This window comes from Lithobates pipiens, unplaced genomic scaffold (genome assembly GCF_037356315.1).
Source record: "Lithobates pipiens isolate NorthernLeopardFrog02 unplaced genomic scaffold, aLitPip1_a1.2 Scaffold_16, whole genome shotgun sequence".
In the NCBI taxonomy this organism is placed as follows: Eukaryota; Metazoa; Chordata; class Amphibia; order Anura; family Ranidae; genus Lithobates; species Lithobates pipiens.
The window spans coordinates 541,877,766-541,897,540 of NW_027507748.1; the positions used below are offsets into that span (position 1 = coordinate 541,877,766).

A 19,775-nucleotide genomic window follows, 5' to 3' on the forward strand; every position below is an offset into this window, starting at 1 on the left:
TGTAGTTCCAAAACATCTGGAGTGCCAAGGTTTGCCATCACTGATATAGTAAATGCAGGGTCCTTGGTTTAGTAACACTTTAATGTTCCATTTGCATGGGTGCTTTCCCATGGTGCAGATTCCAGAGACAAGAAAAAATCTGCCAATTCCTGCTTCTGAGATTGACTACAAGCAGATAGCTGCCTGTACACTGTAATGACGGGCCGTCGGTGGCCACAGCCATTTGTGGCTGCTACTGAGATTTGCACTTTGGCAAAACGCTTGTGCAAATGGTGCCTTGCAGCTCCTTCTCTACCCTCTGTATAATCCATAAAGACAAATACTTCAATCCCCCCTCTGGAGAGCTTCACTGTGTTCCTGCCCAATTCTGAATAGCCACATTTGCTATGGTTGGATCTGGATGGCTGAACCCAGCCATAGGAATAAAGGTGATGTTCCTCTGTGGGTCACACAGTGTGGCGTGGGGAAGCTGCAAAGGACAACTTTACTGAAAGTCAAGTCTTTTAAGGGTTCACTTAAGGGACTAATAAAGCTGAACTCTAGCTGTGCCTTGCATATTAGTACAGGTCCTTTACAGGCACCTACTTGAACATTTGCACAGGTTCTTCTCCGGTACTGAAATGGATAGCTCTAATTTCACTGTACACTAGACGAAGCAGCAAGGCAGACAAAGCCTGCCTCATTTCTTAACTGAAGAACGCTCAGCATCACCTATCCCCTTCTCCATCTTTCCTGTCTCTTGTCCGTCCTTTTATTCAATCATGGAGCTGCAGTATCACTTTGGGGAATTACTTATCGTGGTCTGCATGCAAATGCTGTTCTCCAAGCAATTCTTACCCATCAATGCATTTTAATAATTGCATAAATCCTCTCAAGAGCCAGAAAAGTGTTAGCATTGGGATTGAGAGGAATACTGAGGCAGGGTGCCATGATGTTTTCAGAAAGCTATGTACAGGCATACCCCACTTTTAAGTACACAATGGGGTTTATTTACTAAAGCTGTAAAGTGCAAAATCAGGCTCACTTCTGCATAGAAACCAATCAGCTTCCAGGTTTTATAACCAAAGCTTAAGTGAACAAGCTGGGGTTAGAAGCTCATTGGTTTTTATGCAAAAGTGAGCCTTATTTTGCACTTTCCAGCTCTAGTAAATAAACCCCATTGTGTACTTAAAATTGGGGGTATGCCTGTACAGCACTCTGCCAGCCTCCTACAAGCCGTGATCTGACTGCATTACACGAAGAAGCACAGAGATCCAGATCTGACATTGCTGACTAAAATAATGTAAGTAATGAAAAAAAAGATTTCATTTAAAAATCCAATAGCAGGTTGATGAGGGAGGAATCCAGATAGGTAAATCATAAGTAGATTAAACGTCAGCTTTAAGTGTTAGGAGGATGGGTCCCTACAGATAGGCATAGTGATCCTTTACGCCACATGGAGCGGAAAATGGGGTTCCAGGTGCTAAAAGCCAATATGGGTATATACAAACATTTTTTGCAATCAAAAAGCTGCTTGAACTGGCTGTGTGTATGACCAACATTAGTCCAGGTTCCCTACACGTTACCATAGAGAGAAGTAGCAAACTATAAAAACTCAGCATTCAAATTGGGTGTCGTAGGTCTGTAAAAAAGAAGTTTATTCATATCAGGCAGGATGTTCCAAAATAAACAAGTCAAGGATTGTTTTCTCCCATATATTTCAATAAATAAATTTAGTATCACAGATCAAGCACATACAGATTTAGGGTTGATTAAAATAAAAAATAATTTATACAGTCTTCACAGCGCAGGGAAGAAAACCACTTTAACCAGCAGTTTCACCAACAGCTGCTACCTATACAATAATGTACAGGCACAAGTACCACAGGGTTAACACTGTAATGAGAATTTTCTGGCAAGTCCATGGAGGAAGCCAAGGTATGGGAAGGGATAATTCTATTAAAAAGCAGCTCTTTTTTTTCCCCCGAATTTTAGTGGTCAATAGAACAACTCCACCGCCGCACTGGTTTATCCTCCTTCCTTCATGTGCAATCAGTCTTTGTGCAAATCTCTGCAGCCCTTCTCGCTCCAGGCTGTGTGCTAGCTCATCCCCAGGGGGTGAGGCTACTGCTCCCAGGATCTTCACCCCCGGGCCCGGTGTTCTTTGCCAGTGATGAGAAAGAACGCTGGGGAATGTCCAAAGTCTAATGCAAGTGTCCGTGTCATGCCAGCCATACAGCCTTACATAAGACAACAGCTCTTGGCCTTCTCTTTCTTGAAGGTTGAAGAAATAATTTCAGAGCGGCTGGGTATGTTTAACAGTCTCTTAGATAAGCTCCGGACAGGGCTTTTGCGGTTCGGAGGAGAGGGTTTGGATAGACACACTGAAGACGCTGAACGAAATATGCTGTGTACGCTTTTTTCTGACGTGAAGGCTGAACACTCAAGATAGCTCTCTGCTCCTAATTGCTTGGCTGCAGCACAACCCTGGAATTAAAAAGAAAAGCTAAAATTAGACTTTAGGATGGCATATATAGCTAGTCATGCATTTATTATCCAACCTATATGCATAGCAAGTATTATCCTGGCATTAAGAAGGCTTAACAGCTTTAATAAGTTAACATTAAAGAGAAAATGCTGATAAAAATATGTAAAAATTCCGTAGACAGCACAGTGCCAAGATGATGTGACTGGATATGCTTTTTATTTATCAGTGCTCTTTTCAGATTAGACAGCCTCTTATATAGCCTACTAGATATAATACAGTAGAATTGAGGGAGTCAAAGGAGAAGGCTACCTAAATGATCTTCATGTGCAGTCTATACAGAAAACGAGCCATAAACAAAATTCAATCAATCGTGTGGGAGCTGAAAAGTCAATTATAAGCAGATTGATCACTGTGTTTGATTGTTCAGATTCAACCAGCAAGTAGCAACATTTTCTGTTTCTATCTAGGCTTCCCTATACTTTCTATTCCAATGGAATTATCGCTCTAAGTGCCGATTCACACTAGTGCGATGCGGGAACCAGCGTGATTTCAGTGACGGTTCCTGCATCGCATAAAACTTGCGGGCAGTTCACACTGCCCTATGAAAACTGCTGCGGGTGTCAATAGAAAGTTAATGACACCCCCAGGTAGGTTTGCATATCACGGTGGGAACTGTGAATTTGGACAGGAATCAGATCGCATAGGTGTGAACACCCATGCGATCCGATTCTGGTGTGGACAAAAAGAAAAAAAAAAGGGTCCTGCGAGATTTTGGTCCGAATGTGATGCTAATTCAGCCATACAAACTGTATGGCTAATTTGGCATCACACAGAAATCGCATGTGATCTGCACAGCAGTGCGGTGCGAATCACATGCGATGTCTGGCATCGCACAAGTGTGAACTGGCACTAACAGTCACTCATTGTACAATATGCGTAATTGACCTTCGCTACTGCTTTATCTTGCTGTTTGCATTAAAACATGTGGAAATGGAACATTGGGATTGATTTACTAAAGACAAATAGACTGTGCACTTTCCAAATGCAGTTGCGCCAGTGCTTAGTAAATAAGGTGAGGTTGCACTTTGCAAAGAATATCCAGTCACATGCAAGCAAATAAAAAATAAATTAAAAAACAGCATTTTTTCTGCACATGATGGGATGGTGGAAGTCAGCAGAGCTTCTCCTCATTTACTAAGCTCTGGAGCAATTGCACAGTCTACTTGGCTTTAGTAAATCAGCCCCTTCGCCTGTAGCTGTTATAAGAGCAGGGTGGTGTATTCTAGGCTACACAAATTAGGCCTATTTTTTTGCCATATCTGTTTGCATGTGTACACAAAAGACCATTTTAAAGTGAAACTATAAATATAAAAAATAGCCGGCATGTATTGCATTCTTAAATGTACACTGACCTGTTCATAAGACACAGGTGCCTGTTTCTGGTTTGACAACTCCATGATTGTGCTAAGGTCAGTTCGTAGATCAGTTTTGCAGCCAATCAGAAGTATTCTAGTGCTGGGGCAGTAGTCCACAACTTCCGTTTTCCACTGCAAGTAAGGAAAAGCCATAATTAGTCCAGACAAATAGAGCAATACTGTAGCATTCATGTCATAAATATTTTGGCCTCATTTTGGACTGCACAATACATATTATTTTACTACAAATATAATAATTTGTATAGTTTCCTAGCAGTTACATTTACTGTGTCCAAGCCTATGGGGGGGATCAGCTTAAGCATTGCAAGGGAGCCACTCAGTTGAGCCTCGGAGAAGGTTTTTAAAGAGCACAGGTCACCCGCTTCTGCCAGAAGCAGAGCTATCATCAGCAACATAGGCCTGGGCCCTGGGGACGGGTCTGACCCAACTCTTCAATGCCTTTTTGCTACTGCACCAGTGATAGAACTAGGACGTATTTATAAGCTGACAGGAGCATTAATGCTTATAGTACTGTGTGAGGCCTGTGAGTGATGAATTCTGTAGAGAAGACACTGCTTTCTTGTTAAAAAAGGAAATAAGAATACAGTTGAGGGAAGTCTTAGGGCCAGTCACAATTAAGATGTTATGATAACTCATGGTAAAATGGTTATATACCAAGTTTCAGAGCATTGCATCTTTTGCAAGAGACACAGTGACTGAAAATTTAAACAAAGTGGCATTTTCAGCTAAAATTTGTGAAAATGTTGATACATTACATTTGACGCTAAAATACTGAAACATTGTAAACAAAATGTGTCTCTCATCCTCTATGTACCATTTAAAGGTTGTGTCAGAGGCCAGCTCTGGGGTTTGACACATTTGGTACCATCCAGCTAACAAACAAAAACATTTCGGTCTTGTTTTATCTAAGCTGGCTACACACTATACAACTTTATACGATTTTCTTGTCCAACATTCCTTTAGATTTACCAAAACCATATAATATGAGTTCAAACCTAAACATTTTCAAATTGTATGCAATCAGGCAGGTCCTTGCTCTTCACAAGCTAGATACACACTATACAATTTTCTGTCGATTTTTTCCTTTAGATTTACCAAAACCATATAATATGAGGTCAAACCTTAAAGTGGTAGTATGGTCAATTTTTTAACTTTTACCTACAGGTAAGCCTATAATAAGGCTTACCTGTAGGTAAAAATAATATCTCCTAAACCTGTACGGTTTAGGAGATATTCCCCTCGGTATGCGCCGCTGACTGCAGCGGCGCATGCGCACAAGGGGGTTCTCTCCGTGAAAATCCGGCAGCGCTCGTGCGGCCGGACTGAAATCTCCCGCGCGCATGCGCGGGAGTGACGATATCGCGGCTCCGGCCACTCACAGCGCCGGAGCCGCGATACCCGGAAGAGACGCCGAGGGAGCATGTCGGCTCCCTCGGCGTGGATCGGGCCAGATGTCGGGGCCTCGTTCTAAGGTAAGTATTTCATAATGAGCTAGTATGCGGTGCATACTAGCTCATTATGCATTTTGCGTTGCAGGTTTAAAAAATAAAATAAAAAAAATTGCGGGTTTACTACCGCTTTAAGAGTTTCAATTTGTATGCAATCAGGCTGGCCCTTGTACTACATGGTTTTTTAAATCTTAGACTCCCCCTTTACCACTGGGGTGGTTTTCAAGTGCTTTAGTGCTGGAAATAGCCTCTGCTAAGCACCTGAAAACCGCCTCCCATTCATTTCAGTGCGACTTTTCATACTGAAGCAGTGCGCTTGTGGGATGTCCAGAAAAGTCCTGTAATCGGCATCTTTGGGGCTGTACGCAGCGCTCCCAAAACGTCCTGCCCATGCTGGAATGAATGGCAGCGCTTGAAAAGCGCTTTGGTAGGGCCACAACATGGGAGTTTAACCCCTTCTATGGGGTTTAAAGTGCCCTGCTAGTGTCCAAAAAGTGCCGCTAAAACGAGCAGCGCTTTAGTACTAACGTGGCTGCGTTTCAGACCCCATACACACTATTAGATTTTCTGCAGATTTTTGTCTTCAGATTTACCAAAACCACAAAGTGCAAGGGCCTGCCGGATAGCATACAAATTGAAACACTTAAGGTTTGACCTCATATTATATGGTTTTGGTAAATCTGAAGACAAAAATCTGCAGAAAATCTAATAGTATGTATGGGGTCTCAGTGTGAAAGGGGTCTAAAGGAAATCAGACAACAAAAGTTGTATAGTGTGTATGGGGTCATAGTTGATGGTAAATCTAAAGGAAATTGAACAACAAAAGTTGCATAATGTGTATCCAGCTCTTGAAGGGTATGTAAACCTCAACAAATTCAGAGCTGACTTCTGTCCTCTGCACATTTACTGGTATCTGAAAAATTCTATTTAACCATACCAGTTCCTATCTTGGTACTACAAGCCAGTTAGTGCCTATGCTTTGAAGATGGGCACAGCAGGGTGAATTTAGTGACTTGGAGAAAGAAAACAGGGCAGCGCTGATACCATTCAACCCACAATAGTAAGATAGTAGCTAAGTGCCTTTCTGGCAGATAAAAAAAAAAAGGTATTTATTTTTCTTAACATACAGGATGCAAAAAAAACAGTTAAATGCATTGCAAAGAGCACCAAATGTTTTTATTTTATATATATATATATATATATATATATATATATACACATATAAAAAAAATTTTTTTATAGGAAAGCCAACACATAGTTATGAATCTTTTTATAATGGATCATTTACACAGATTACACATGGGAGATAAGAATGAACTTACCTTCTTCAAAGCACTATCTAGGCTCTCTGGCCGGCTGACGTCAAAGCAGAGCAATACTGCATCAGAGTCGCTGTAGCAGAGTGGCCGGACATTGTCGTAATATGGAGAACCTGTGAACAGATAAAAGACAGATGGTCAACAGGTGTGAAGGTCAGACAGATGCAAGCTTGCTACTATTCACACCGAACACAGTGGGGAGAGATTAAAGCGAACAATTTAAACACAATTAACTCAACTTGTTTTCTGCTAACTTTTAGAAGTCACTGTGTGGTCTGAATATACAGAAGAATTCTACCATATCACTTCCCGATGACAAAGCATGGAGCAATATATGCCAATTTGAATTCTCAATTCTTCTTTCAATGATCTGCCTGTAGAGGTTACATGCTATGGGCTACTGTGCTTAACTCTTCATTGTGATTTGTTGCCTTTCCAAATAAAATGAATAATCACAAAAAGACACAATCTTAAAATAAAACTAACCTTTGTCTTTAAAAATGTGATGAAAGTCATAATTAGTGCTGTGATCAAAACCATGGCTTAAGTACTTTCATTGTACAACTGCCACAGTACTTATTTTAGAAGCAACCCCATGTATGACAGACTGAGCTCATTACAGAATTGTCACAGCTACAATAAAAGATTAACACCAGCTTCAGGGCAGGCATTCCAGCTCATCAGGGATCACACTGTTAATCGCCTCTTGCAAACACTTTGTCTTTAAGCTTTTTGTTACATAATATTAACATTATTGGTCTTAATAAGGTAGTGCAATCTGCAAGATGCACCCCATAGAAACCAAAGAAGTTTCACGTATCAGGACAGTCATAACTGCCAAACGGTTATTAAGGGTTACTCTAGTCTAGTGGTTCGTTGCCATTATTTGATAAGCATAGTTATGCAACATTAGCGCCCCCCTAGAAAACCAATGAGCCTCATTTATTAAAATGTTTGATATTCTCTATAGTAGCCAATCAGCTTATTTCCTTTAACTTTAGCAACAAAGTCTGGGAGGGCAAATAGGATTTATCTGGATAAAACTGTCAGTTTTACTTAAAATGTAATAAATAGATTCACAACTACTATAGAAACAGAATGCTATTGCCACCGTTAGTCTATGAACTAATAATCATGGCCACAGATCCTGAAAAACTGTTGGCCCACAATTGGTTTTCTAAACAATTTGTTGCTAAATAGAAGTCCTATCCCTGTTATTGTACAGCTATGTGGAAGCAAGCACTAAAGACTGTAAAGGCTAGGTTATGGTAAAGGCTGGATATGAACTGAAATCCCCAGTGATTGGCTCAACTTCAGGGGCAAGTTGGCCACTCAAGCCCTGAACATGTGTTCTAGCACTGCAGCAATCTTTCCCTGAGGATCCCATTATCTGCTTTGTCCTTATGTGTGACAACTCTTCTCTGTGCTAAAAGAGGTTTGGGACAACACATCAATTTAACGACTACCCCATAGGAAGGAGAAATCATGAGTGTTCAAGTAGAACATACCACTGGACCGTCAATACGCACAGATGCCCTTTGAGTATTTAAGAGCTCCAGTGCAAATCACAAGTGGGTTATAGAACAAAAATAATAATAATAATAAATATATATATATATATATATATATATATATATATATATATATATATATATATATATATATATATATATATATATATATATATATATATATATATATATATCTCCCAGACAGCGATGCAGTTCTTGGGTAGGAAGCCCGGACAGCACCCCGCAGGGCAAAGGAGCTGCAAGCCGTAAGCTTTCTCCACTTCACCCTCCCCTTCAGATTTCAGCACAGAAGCTTCGTGCTTAGAATAGCAAATACCCCCTCCCTGACTAGAAGAACAGTTTCCATGGCAACAAGGCCAGACCAATCATGTTAGGGGACAGGAGGCTGCAGAATATCAAGACATTCAACATAAAAATATGTACCAAAAAGAAGGTAACGAGTTAAAGGTGTATCTATTGTGCACCGCATTGTTCCGTTTTCGCCCAGATTTAAAACCCGGCACCAAAAGTGGCAACGCTAGTTGTGCGCGTAAGAAGATTGCTTAAAGGTCTAAGAGCCAAATCATCTTGCATACCCCAAGAGCTATAAATATAATTCCTAAAAAGCTATAAATTTAATTCCTCAATCATTATTGAGAAAAATAAAAGGGCCGTCAGCGATTTACATAAAAGGACTACAAGATCACGTTAGGACTTTTGAATAGTTTTTACAAACAATGCATGGGTACTTTACTAGCAAAATGATAGCCATATGATACAATGGTTAATTAAGCTAGCATATTTATCTATCAAGGGTCCAGGCTGGCTACCTGGCATGGGTGGTGCACTGCTCAAGGACTGGCTGATGCCTGCTGCATCCCTTCCCCTGGGGCTTTTTAGGAAACTGCGTAGCTGAATGTACAAGTCTGAGCTACACACTGGCTTGGAGATTTGCACCAACAATCTGCAGCATCTAGTAGACTGGCTATGCATAGCAAGCAGCCAGAGTGATCAATGGTAGCGCTGCATCTCTGTAAAGGGCGACAATTTATTCTAATACATACAGAAATGCTTCAGCCAGGTATATCAAGTTTATAATAAAGGAATTAATGTGTAGAGAGATGCAGCCCACAGCAACACATTAGAAAGCCTCATTGTCTGTTAAAGTGCAAATAACTCTGATCTGATTGGCTGCTGTTGCTATTAAATATGATCGATGAACATTACAGTGTCAGATTTAAGGAGGTGTTGCTATTCTTTATGAAGAAAGGGTATAGTGATAGATATATAGAGAGATATCTATCTATCTATCTATCTATACACACATATATACATACACATTGCAAATAAAATTACAGGCTTACTTAGCAAAATGTTGCAAATAGCAAAGCCAAGAGTGCAGTAAACCATTGTTCCAAGGCAGTTGCTATTCAGTAAGCCTGAAAATCTGGAGTAATGTTTTATAGTTAATACAATCAGCAATTTAATGATCATTAACTGGGGTTAACCACTGAGGTTGATTTACTAAAACCAGAGAGTGCAAAACCTGGTGCAGCTGAGCATGGTAGCCAATCAGCTTCTAACTTCAGCTTGTTTAATTAAGCTTTGACAAAAAAGCTGCAAGCGGATTGTCCAAATAGGCTGAATCCCCCCTATGCAGTTTGGAACAAAATGGCTCTATAGTATTAGGCTGGTCATACATTGGGGGTTATTTACAAAAAGCAAATCCACTTTGCACTGGGAAGTGCAGTCACTCTAAGGGTCCTTTCACACGGGGCGGATCAGTTCTGATCCGCCCCGTGGATATCCGTTTGCTCAGCGGGGATCACTCCGCCGATCCCCGCTGAGCAGGGAGATGACAGCTCCGTCTCTGCACACTGCGCAGGGACGGACCTGTCACAGCGCCGCTCTCCCCTATGGGAGATCGGATGACGACGGACCGCAGTACCCCTCGTCACCCGATCCGATCCGCAGACGGATGGAAAAATAGCTTTTTCCTCCGTTACACTTTTTCGGATCGGAGCGGGTCGGATGTCAGCGGACATGTCACCGCTGACATCCGACGCTCCATAGAGCTCTATGGAGCACCCGTTCAGGTCCGCCTGAAAAACTGACAGGCGGGCCTGAACGGGACGTCAGTGTGAAAGGGGCCCTAAATCTAAGGGGTAAATCTGAAATGAGTGGCAGCTCTGCTGATTTTATCATCCAATCATATGCAAGCTAAAATGCTGTTTTTTATTTTCCTTGCGTGTCCCCCTCGGATCTACAGTGACTTTACTTTCAAGTGCACTTGCAGCGCAAAGTGGAGTTTCCTTTAGTAAATAACACCCATTACATGGTTTCCCTTTAGGTTTGACCTCATATTATATGGTTTTGATAAATCTAAACACTTTCAATGTATATTCAATCAGGCAGGCCCTTGTACTGCATAGTTGAAGGTAAATCTAAAGGAAATTGAATAAGAAAATTGTATAATGTATGGCTAGCCTTAGGCTATATCTGCATTATACACCAGTGGTTCTGGATGTGTATTTGGCTATGAGATGCAAAGGAAGGATTTGCATGGCCCCTCCCATGGTCCTGGAATGAGGAAGAATCCTCCAATTTTTGGGATGGCAATCATTAAAGTATTATGGCTAAAGTGTAAGTAAACCCCCCTATTGTTTTTAGCCAAGGAAGCTGCCATCTTTGCCTCTGTTTACTCTACAACTACCATGGTGCTGCACACGTGATCACTTATGACACCAGCCATTGGATGGTTTGGCAGTTTGGTTGAGAGCACAACCAATGGGATTGTTACATTTCTGGCATGTGCTGGAAATGAAACTGTTTTAAGGATGGGTTTACTTCCGCTTTAAGAAGGAAGTTTCCCTAAAGTATGAACACCAGGTAAATGGCTAAATGCAAGAGATAACCACACAGTATATGGAGGTTGTTTTACCTACCAAATAACTTGTATTTCTGTCCATCCAGTTCTGTGATTACACAGATATACTACACAGCACTATTGGGCAGGGCAGGGGACCTGTTTTTTTCTTTGCTGTGGTTCACTCTACAGGCCTTGTCCCTCTAATTCCCCCAAGCCTGTATTTGACAGTGAAAGGAGAAGCAGCAGACTGCCGAGCCCATCTTTAAGGATCCTTTCACACGGGGCGGATCAGTGATTATCCGCCCTGTGGATATCCGCTTGCACAGCGGGGATCGCCGGAGCGATCTCCGCTGAGAAGGCAGAGGACAGGTCCGTCTATGCACACTGCGCAGGGATGGACCTGTCACAGCGCCGCTCTCCCCTATGGGAGATCGGGTGATGAAGGACCGCAGTGTCCGTCATCACCCGATCCGATGACATATGGAAAAATAGCTTTTTCCTCCGTCACACTTTTTCGGATCGGAACGGCTCAGATGTCAGCGGAGATGTCACTGCTGACATCCGACTCTCCATAGAGCTCTATGGAGCATCCATTCAGGTTCGCCTGAAAAACTGACAGGCGGACCTGAATGGATCGTCCGTGTGAAAGGGGCCTAACTCTGCTTTCCTTTTTAGCATGTGGCATGTTAGCACATGAGCACTGCAGCATACATGATTGGCTTCTTGTGTTGCTTATCCCTCTCCCTGTATAAACTCTGCTGTACAGGGATTCTAAGATGTGGAGACCAAATAAAATTCAGGCATTTATATGGTGTTATATATATCTATCTATCCAATAAGTTTTTCCCATCTACTTTTTATTATTCACAAGCACATGGTAATATACCTTTACTGCATTGTTTCTATACCAGAAAGTTATTCTCCTAAAGTGATTGTAAGGATTTTCTGTTATTAAAATAATCAACATGTCCTACTTACATGCTCTGTGCAATCGTTTTGCACAGAGCAGCCCTGAACCTCCAATTCTGGGGTCACCCGACAGCGGTCTGGGCTCCTCCTCCCTTCCAAGTGCCCCCATAGCAAGCCACTTGCAATTGGGGCATTCATTCAGGCTCGATCCCAAGCCAGCCTGTGTGCGTCTATTAACACAAACAATGCACACGGCTCTGCCCCCTCCTCACGGGATTTGAATGACAGCAGTGGCCAATGGCTCCCACTGATGTCTGAGCCTGTGAAATGAGGGAGAGAGAGCAGCGCTGATGTTCTAAGGCACTGGATCGAGATCAGGCTCAGTTAAGTATTTAGAGCAGTGGTCATCGACCCTGTCCTCAGGGTCCACTAACAGGCCAGGTTTTAAGTATTACCTTGGGGAGATGCAGACTAGAATACTGCAATCACTGAGCAGCAAATGATATCACCTGTGATGTAATTCAGTTATCTTGCAAACCTGGCCTGTTAGTGGGCCCTGAGGACAGGGTGATGACCACTGCTTTAGAGGGTCTAGGAGGAAGCTGAACATGCAAGGTTTTTTACTTTAATGCCGAGAAAACATTACATGCTAAGATCATCTATTTTTCTAAATTCCAGCTCCCCCATGTATCAATATAGCATTAATGTACTAATTTTGCAACACAGCTTTCCATTTATTCTACACGCTTACCTCACTAACTTCAAAGCTGTTCAAAAACACTGCTCTATAATTTATGCCTTACTTCCTGCTCAGACTTTAGGTCATGACACAGGAAGGAGTTGACCTGCTGAAGGTAGATGATGCAGGGCATGTGCTAATGAGATCAGCTGGTCAACTCCTTCCCATGTCATGACCTAAAGTCTGTCCAGGAAGTAAGGCAGAAGTAATCGAGCAGTGTTTTTAAACAGCTATGATGTTAATGATGGTAAATGTGTGTACAATAAATATAAAGCAGTTTTATTTTTGCTAAATATGTACATTAATGCTATACTGATACATATGGGGGCTGGAATTTAGAAAAAAAAAAAGTGAACTTCGCCTTTAAGGTAAAATTCTTTAGCCGTTACAAAACACTGTAGAATAGGATAAGACTTAATTCACAAAGGTAAAACACTAGGTTATGGATCTATTAAAAAAAAAATAAAAAAAAAGTAGTGATATTTCTAGCCAAGTCAAATTAAATTTTTAAAAATGAGTCACATTTTTAAAAATAAAGCTCCTTATTCTTGTGGTAACATTTAGAGAGTTCATTTTTTAGCTCTAAGAAAAAACGAATTTTTAAAGTGGAAAAACCTGAAATCATTAGACATCTACCAGTAAGCCATAAAACAGGATGCAGGACTAAAGAGTAATTAGATTGGTGTCTTAAAAGCAGCTTTGAGAAAGGAATGAGATATTTACACTGCTAATTAATGGTTGTAACAACAAGTCCCTTTTAAGGGTGGAAATCTGTTTTAGGTGTTGACCACCAAAGTCTCATCTCACTTCTCCCTTAGGGCAGTTTCAGGCCTGAAAGACCAGCTAAACAGCACCCAGCAGGAAACACAATAAACCTTTGATTACAACTCTTCTTCTGTTATTAAAACAATTGTAGAGGAATGTTAAAAAGCTTCAGTTTATCCCCAACCTACAATTGCCTAACAGCATTTTCCCACCCCTCTGTCTCTAACTGTGCCGAAAGGTTTGCATATGAACAGCACATAGAAAGAAGGAATAGAATGGATAGAATGCTTATGTAAGATTGTGTACATGTCTGGGCCAAACCCACCTTACAAAAAGGGAACAGTAACTGTTTTACAGGACCATTTAAAGCCAATTACAGGCCTTCTAATCAGTAAAGCCTCAATATTAAGCAGCATTTTTTATATCTTCCATTCTGTATGCGTAGCGAGTTCATCCTATTGTCTTACATGATCAGCAATTTGGGACTGAGATGCTTCAAATGGATTCATCAGCAGGGCTCGGCGAGTGCAGAAAGGCAATTGTTTAATCGCAGATGTCTTCCCTTAATAGAACTCCTAAAGCTCTTTAAATAATTTAATTTGTGTTTTGGGTTAAATGGTCATTAACGCTAAATGTATTAATTTACACCCTTTTAACATGAAATATATATTAGCGCTATTCTATAAAGTCAACGTGTGAATGGGCTACCAGAATTACATTACTCAAATATAGTTTTAGGGGCTGCAGAATAACGCTACATTCTCAGGAATGGCTGAACAGTACTGGGTTATGAATAGATTTCGGCGCAGAACTAGGCATCGACGTACAAGTTTTCAAAAGATGTTGTTTAATGAGGACTGCGTGATTTGTATAAATAAAATGTGGTCTGGGTGGACAAGTACATATAAAATAGGCCTAGCCTAGTCCATTGTATGCCAATTGTCAAATTTAAGTGGAGTCTAGTCTATGCTATATTCCAATACTTTACCATAAAAAAGCTGTACATGCCCTTAATAATAGAAAATGCAATCCCTATGAAAGAGACCTGGGATTGGACAACTGCTACTTTGAGAAAAGAGACTTCAAGTTATCTTAATATTTATAACTGACTTCCTATCTCAGAATCTCACAGAAGCACACTAGTCAAATACGGCCAATTATGGAGGACAAGGGCCTCACACAAGGAATATCTAGCAATTTCAATGAAGCGTACGCTAGTCACAAGCGGTGGAATACAGAGAATAGATCAAGTAATAAAAATCCCTGTTTAGTCTTACCTGCAACTATTTCTAGGAATCTACCAGGACAGTAATAAAGTCTGGTACACACTGACACAGTGGGCTAAACGAAAAAAAAAAAAAAAAAATTGAAGAGCTTGCTTTACTAACTATGTAATGTTAGTAGAGCAATCTGCAGAGTTCTGATAGAGGGACTGCCCCCCCTCCCCCCAAGGCTCATAGCCATTGGCTGCAAGCACTGATTGAATGCCGGTCACCTGATGTTTTTCCCAGCATGCCTGCTCGACAGAAGCCAGATAGGCTGCTGTATACACTGGCTGAATGTTGGCTGGTTTCTGTTGCACTGGCCACATCGGCCAGTGCAACAGAAACCAGCCAACATTCGGCCAGTGTATACAGCAGCCTATCTGGCTTCTGTCGAGCAGGCATGCTGGGAAAAACATCAGCTGACCGGCATTCAATCAGTGCTTGCAGCCAATGGCTATGAGCCTTGGCTAACTCTGCAGGCTTAGGCCCGCTTAAGGTTGCTGGAACAGGTGCATCCGAGCTACTACTTCCTGTGTAATGCCTGGTGAGCATCAAGAACACAGCACTCAGCCTGGGAAGTCTCTGCAAACCTCCATGTAATCAATTTAAAAAAAAGGGGGGGGGGGAGGCTGATGCCATGGAAGTTAGCTAAAACATAGTTTTATTATAGCATGTGAACAACAGTCAAAAAATCCACTGCGTTTCGGCCATCAGGCCTTAATCATAACCATGTTTAAGGCCTGATGGCCGAAATGCGTTGGCTTTTTTGACTGTTGTTCACATGCTATAATAAAACCATGTTTTAGCCGACTTCCATGGCACCAGCCTTTCTCACTTTTTTGGATACTTCAGATTGCTGTTCAGAAGAGGATTGTGGAAATTTCTGTTAATGTTACTAGTAATGGCATTTCTAGGAATTTTCCTGGACTGCAACCTGAAGTAGGATTGCTGTCCTAAAAGATGATAGAGGAAAGGTGACATATCTTTGGATTCTGAAGGTACGCCTGCTCGAGCACATGACTGCAGAACCTAGAAACTCAATATGGCTGGCTCTGGACATGTAAACTGTATACACTTTAAAATCAATATGTGCAACTTACTTCATTACAGCTATATCATCCCATAATCATATTATGATAAATCCTGTACCACAGTCCTACCCAAACTTGTGTGTGAGACCCAAGTTTGATGGGCAATAATATTTCTAAGCGCTTAGCGCCTTTTTTCAGTTTAGCCTGAGCTTTATGCTAATACGTTTCGCTTAAACCTCGCGAGCAGCAGTATAGCTCTTTGCTTGGCTCTTTTTACAGAATGCGGTACCAAATATCTGAATGGAAACAATTGAATTTTTTTTGCATTGCACTCAAAACATCCTGATGATGGTGGGGTTAGAAGGCCTATTAAAAGTTATAACTTACTTACATATGTTATAAATATTAATAGCAAAAAGCATTTGTGCCAGTGAATGGCTCTATTTTATAGCCAGTCAAAGCATTCTAATGGAACTTCCACCTTTAGGACTTGGCCAGAGTTGCCAGAAAGCCAGCCTAGGCCTGCCACTGTTCTTAATTTTTCAAGCAGAGACACTTAAAAGAAATGTCTCAAGATGCAACAGAGACAATGACTATAATCCACGTGACTGTATGAATATGCCGATAGGCATGAATTCATTTTCAGCATTTTGGACCAACCTACAGGTCAGATGTACTTCTAAGGTCTTTGGACCCATATACCTGCATTATTTTAAGAACACCTATTGTCTCTACATCCAGAATGCAGCACAAAAGAAATTCTCAGACAGCCCTCCCCTTGAATGAGCAAATGATCATTATTTAGACAGGATCTCTTAAATGGCAATTTGCAGGAGAAGGTTGTATTTAGTTGCAAAGTCAGCAGTTTTATTGAAGTTTATCACAGGAGGTCTTATTGATCCTTCCAAAATCCATACCTGATGTGTCCCATAGGCTGAGCTCCACACGGTGTTCTTCTGTCTCCAGGCTAGCTGTGTAGTTTTCAAACACTGTAGGTACATAGGTCTAGAAACAAGAGACATACATATATAGCTTAAGACAACACTGCAGCCAACAGATGCTTTAATGCAACATTACATTGCTAGGACATTATTATAGCCAACACAAGCACAGGGGGGCTGACACCTACGCAACACACAGTGGAACTGCGGGCAACACGGCTCACTGACACCACTGCAGCCAACGCAAGCACACGTGTCTCGATGGCACCACTGCAACATACAGATATCGATACGCAAGGCAAATGCACCACACAATAAAGACAATCCAGACAGGCAAGACAAAGGAGAAAAATCAGAGTCAGACTAAGGAAAGAAGAGCCCAGTCTTAGTACATCCAAAAATATCATACACAATGCTATACTGCTGAACTACAATGGTGTCCCACCTAGAATGCAGTTAATAACATTCTGTCTTGATTGTATCCTGAGATTATCTACAGATCTCTGCAAACATTCCCAAGGACTGGTGAACAATGCAACAAGGCTATAAACCACTAGAATGCAGTACAATAAAAATAAATAAAACCCACTCTCTTAAAAAAAAAAAAAAAAAGTCATTGACAAAACAGAACAAGCCTAAACATTTTGATCAATTCTAAACTAATAATTACAGGGCTACATCTTACAATAAGACAAACAACCATTTACTTGCACACCTTTGCTGTAAATGATATTATATATATATATATATATATATATATATATATATATATATATATATATATATATATATATATATTTGTTAACAATGAACAAAAAAATAAATACAATTATACAGTAAACAGTTGTAATGCTAAGGGAGATTTTATATATATATAAATCTATATATATATAAATATATATATATATATAAATCTATATAAATATATATATATATCTCACATATTTTTAACCAGATTCAGCTATATTCACACTATAGCCTGTTATATTCTATGTACCTATTGTTGGCCATGTGACATTTCTTTGTGCACTTGATCATGCTGGGATGAAAATCAATTCCTTTATATATAATAAATGCAGAGTGAGCACTAATGCTTCCTTTGCAGTGCCCAGGGTAATGGTGTTCAGTGTGCTCAGTACAGAATGTAGCCAGTGCCATGGCAGTTGTTGCCAGTCCAGGGGGATTATAGGTGTCCCAGATGGTGAGAAGATGAGAATCAGACACTGAGACACCCTCAAAAGATCAACAATATCCTGAGATTGTACTGGGCAAGGAGAGGATCTGGCACTGCAATAGATCAATATCCAAGGATCCTGTTATGAAGGGGTACCAGACACTGATACACCCAAGTAGATCACTAATATCCATGGGGGATCAGTCTGGGCAGGAGGATCAGACACTGATACAATACAATAGATCACCAATATCCAGGAATCAGGCTAGGGAGAGGGTGGGGGGGGCAGTCATTAATATCCTTGGATTGTTCAGGGTGGGGGGTCACTGGTCTCCCACCTGGGAACAGGTACTGTAATAGATCAGCATCTAAGGATCATGCTGGGCAAGGGGGGGGATCAGACACCGATACATCCGAATAGATCATTAAAATCCAGAGATCAGTCTGGGCAGGGGAATCAAACATTGATACACCTAAATAGACCACTAATAACCTGAGATCAGTCTGGGGGCGATCAGTAGTGTCCCTATTGGGATCAGACACTGATACACCCCTATAGATCAGTAATATGCTGGGATCAGGCTGAGCAGGGGGGTCACTAGTGTCCCCAGAAGGATCAGACACTGATATATGGCAATCGATCACTAATATCCTGGGTTCCCCAGACCCTGATATATGACAATCGATCACGAATGATCTCAGGGCCCCCAAATCCTGATATATGACAATCGATCACTAATATCCTGGGCTCCTCGGACCCTGATATATGACAATCGATTACCAATGATCCCAGTGTCCCCCAGACCCTGATATATAACAATCGATCACTAATATCCTGGGATCCTCAGACCCTGATTTATAACAATCGATCACTAATGATCCCAGTGTCCCCACAGGCCAGTGCACAGGAATCCCAGCTCTCGGAATGTGGCCATTGAGGTTAAAGGTCCGTCCATACAAAGGCCATGCGGCGTGCCACTCACCTCGGGGTAACAATCCTTCGCCAGAACCTGTAACATCGCCGTCTTCCCACAGTGCACATCCCCCACCAGGACCAGCTTACACCGGACCACAGAGGGCTGAGGGCTCCTTCTCTCCTTCATAGTGATGGGATAAGATGTCCGTACACCGAGTACACTGCGATCTCTTCTTCTTCTCTCCGCACAGAGCTCACTCCAATCACTTTCAGCAACGACTACAACAGAGCCCACAGCCTGCCTTTTATATACCGCGCGCTGAGCCAATCGCACAGCGAGAACTCAGTGGCACCGGGCCAATAAGCTGCTGTTCCAGTGACACGCCCCGCCCCTGTGTTCCATGCCTGGGAGAGTGATAGCCTGCAGGGCAGAGTCCCTGGGAGAGCCATGTGTGCATTGATGTGCATTGTCATGGAATGTCTGCAGAGGTGGACGACCCCCCCCCCCCCCCTCCTCTGTGATCACCGAGCTTTATTTACATGGCTGCTAAATCATGTGTATGTGAATGGAAGATACAGATAAGGGAATCAGCACAAGGAGACATCTAAACTAAAAGATAAAATAAAAAGATAAATAAAGATAAAATAAAGATAAAAAAATAAAATAAAAGATACAAGGTGTACACTGCAAAGATATGACACCTGGCCAATGCCAGTTCATTTCTACAAAGGCTGGAATATACACATCACTGCAGATTATTATATTGCAGCTTAGATGTGATGCTTAGATGCATTCCTTTTCTTTTTTTAGGCTTTCATTTTTTTTAAATGTTCACCTTGATGATCCAGCCAGCAAGTTTGTTGTTTTTGAAAAGAACAAGCTGTCCAGCAGAATGTATCAGCTACAGAGATGAGACAAACCATTTACCACTGACAGGGGTGCTTACTGATGAGCTTTTATTTATTGATGGTAAAACTGTCTGCT

At 41.4% G+C, this 19,775-nt stretch overlaps 1 protein-coding gene across 1 annotated transcript; it reads right to left on the reverse strand.

The window, feature by feature from the left end:
- Positions 1–1,611: 1,611 nt before the first annotated feature.
- Positions 1,612–19,082, reverse strand: RND1 (Rho family GTPase 1). The gene is made up of 5 exons (XM_077483322.1): positions 18,858–19,082; positions 16,677–16,764; positions 6,674–6,783; positions 3,880–4,014; positions 1,612–2,466 (listed from the first exon to the last, which is right to left on the reverse strand). Exons 1-5 carry the CDS (start codon positions 18,975–18,977, stop codon positions 2,221–2,223), a joined length of 699 nt encoding a protein of 232 aa, XP_077339448.1. The 5' UTR covers positions 18,978–19,082; the 3' UTR covers positions 1,612–2,220.
- Positions 19,083–19,775: the final 693 nt, after the last annotated feature.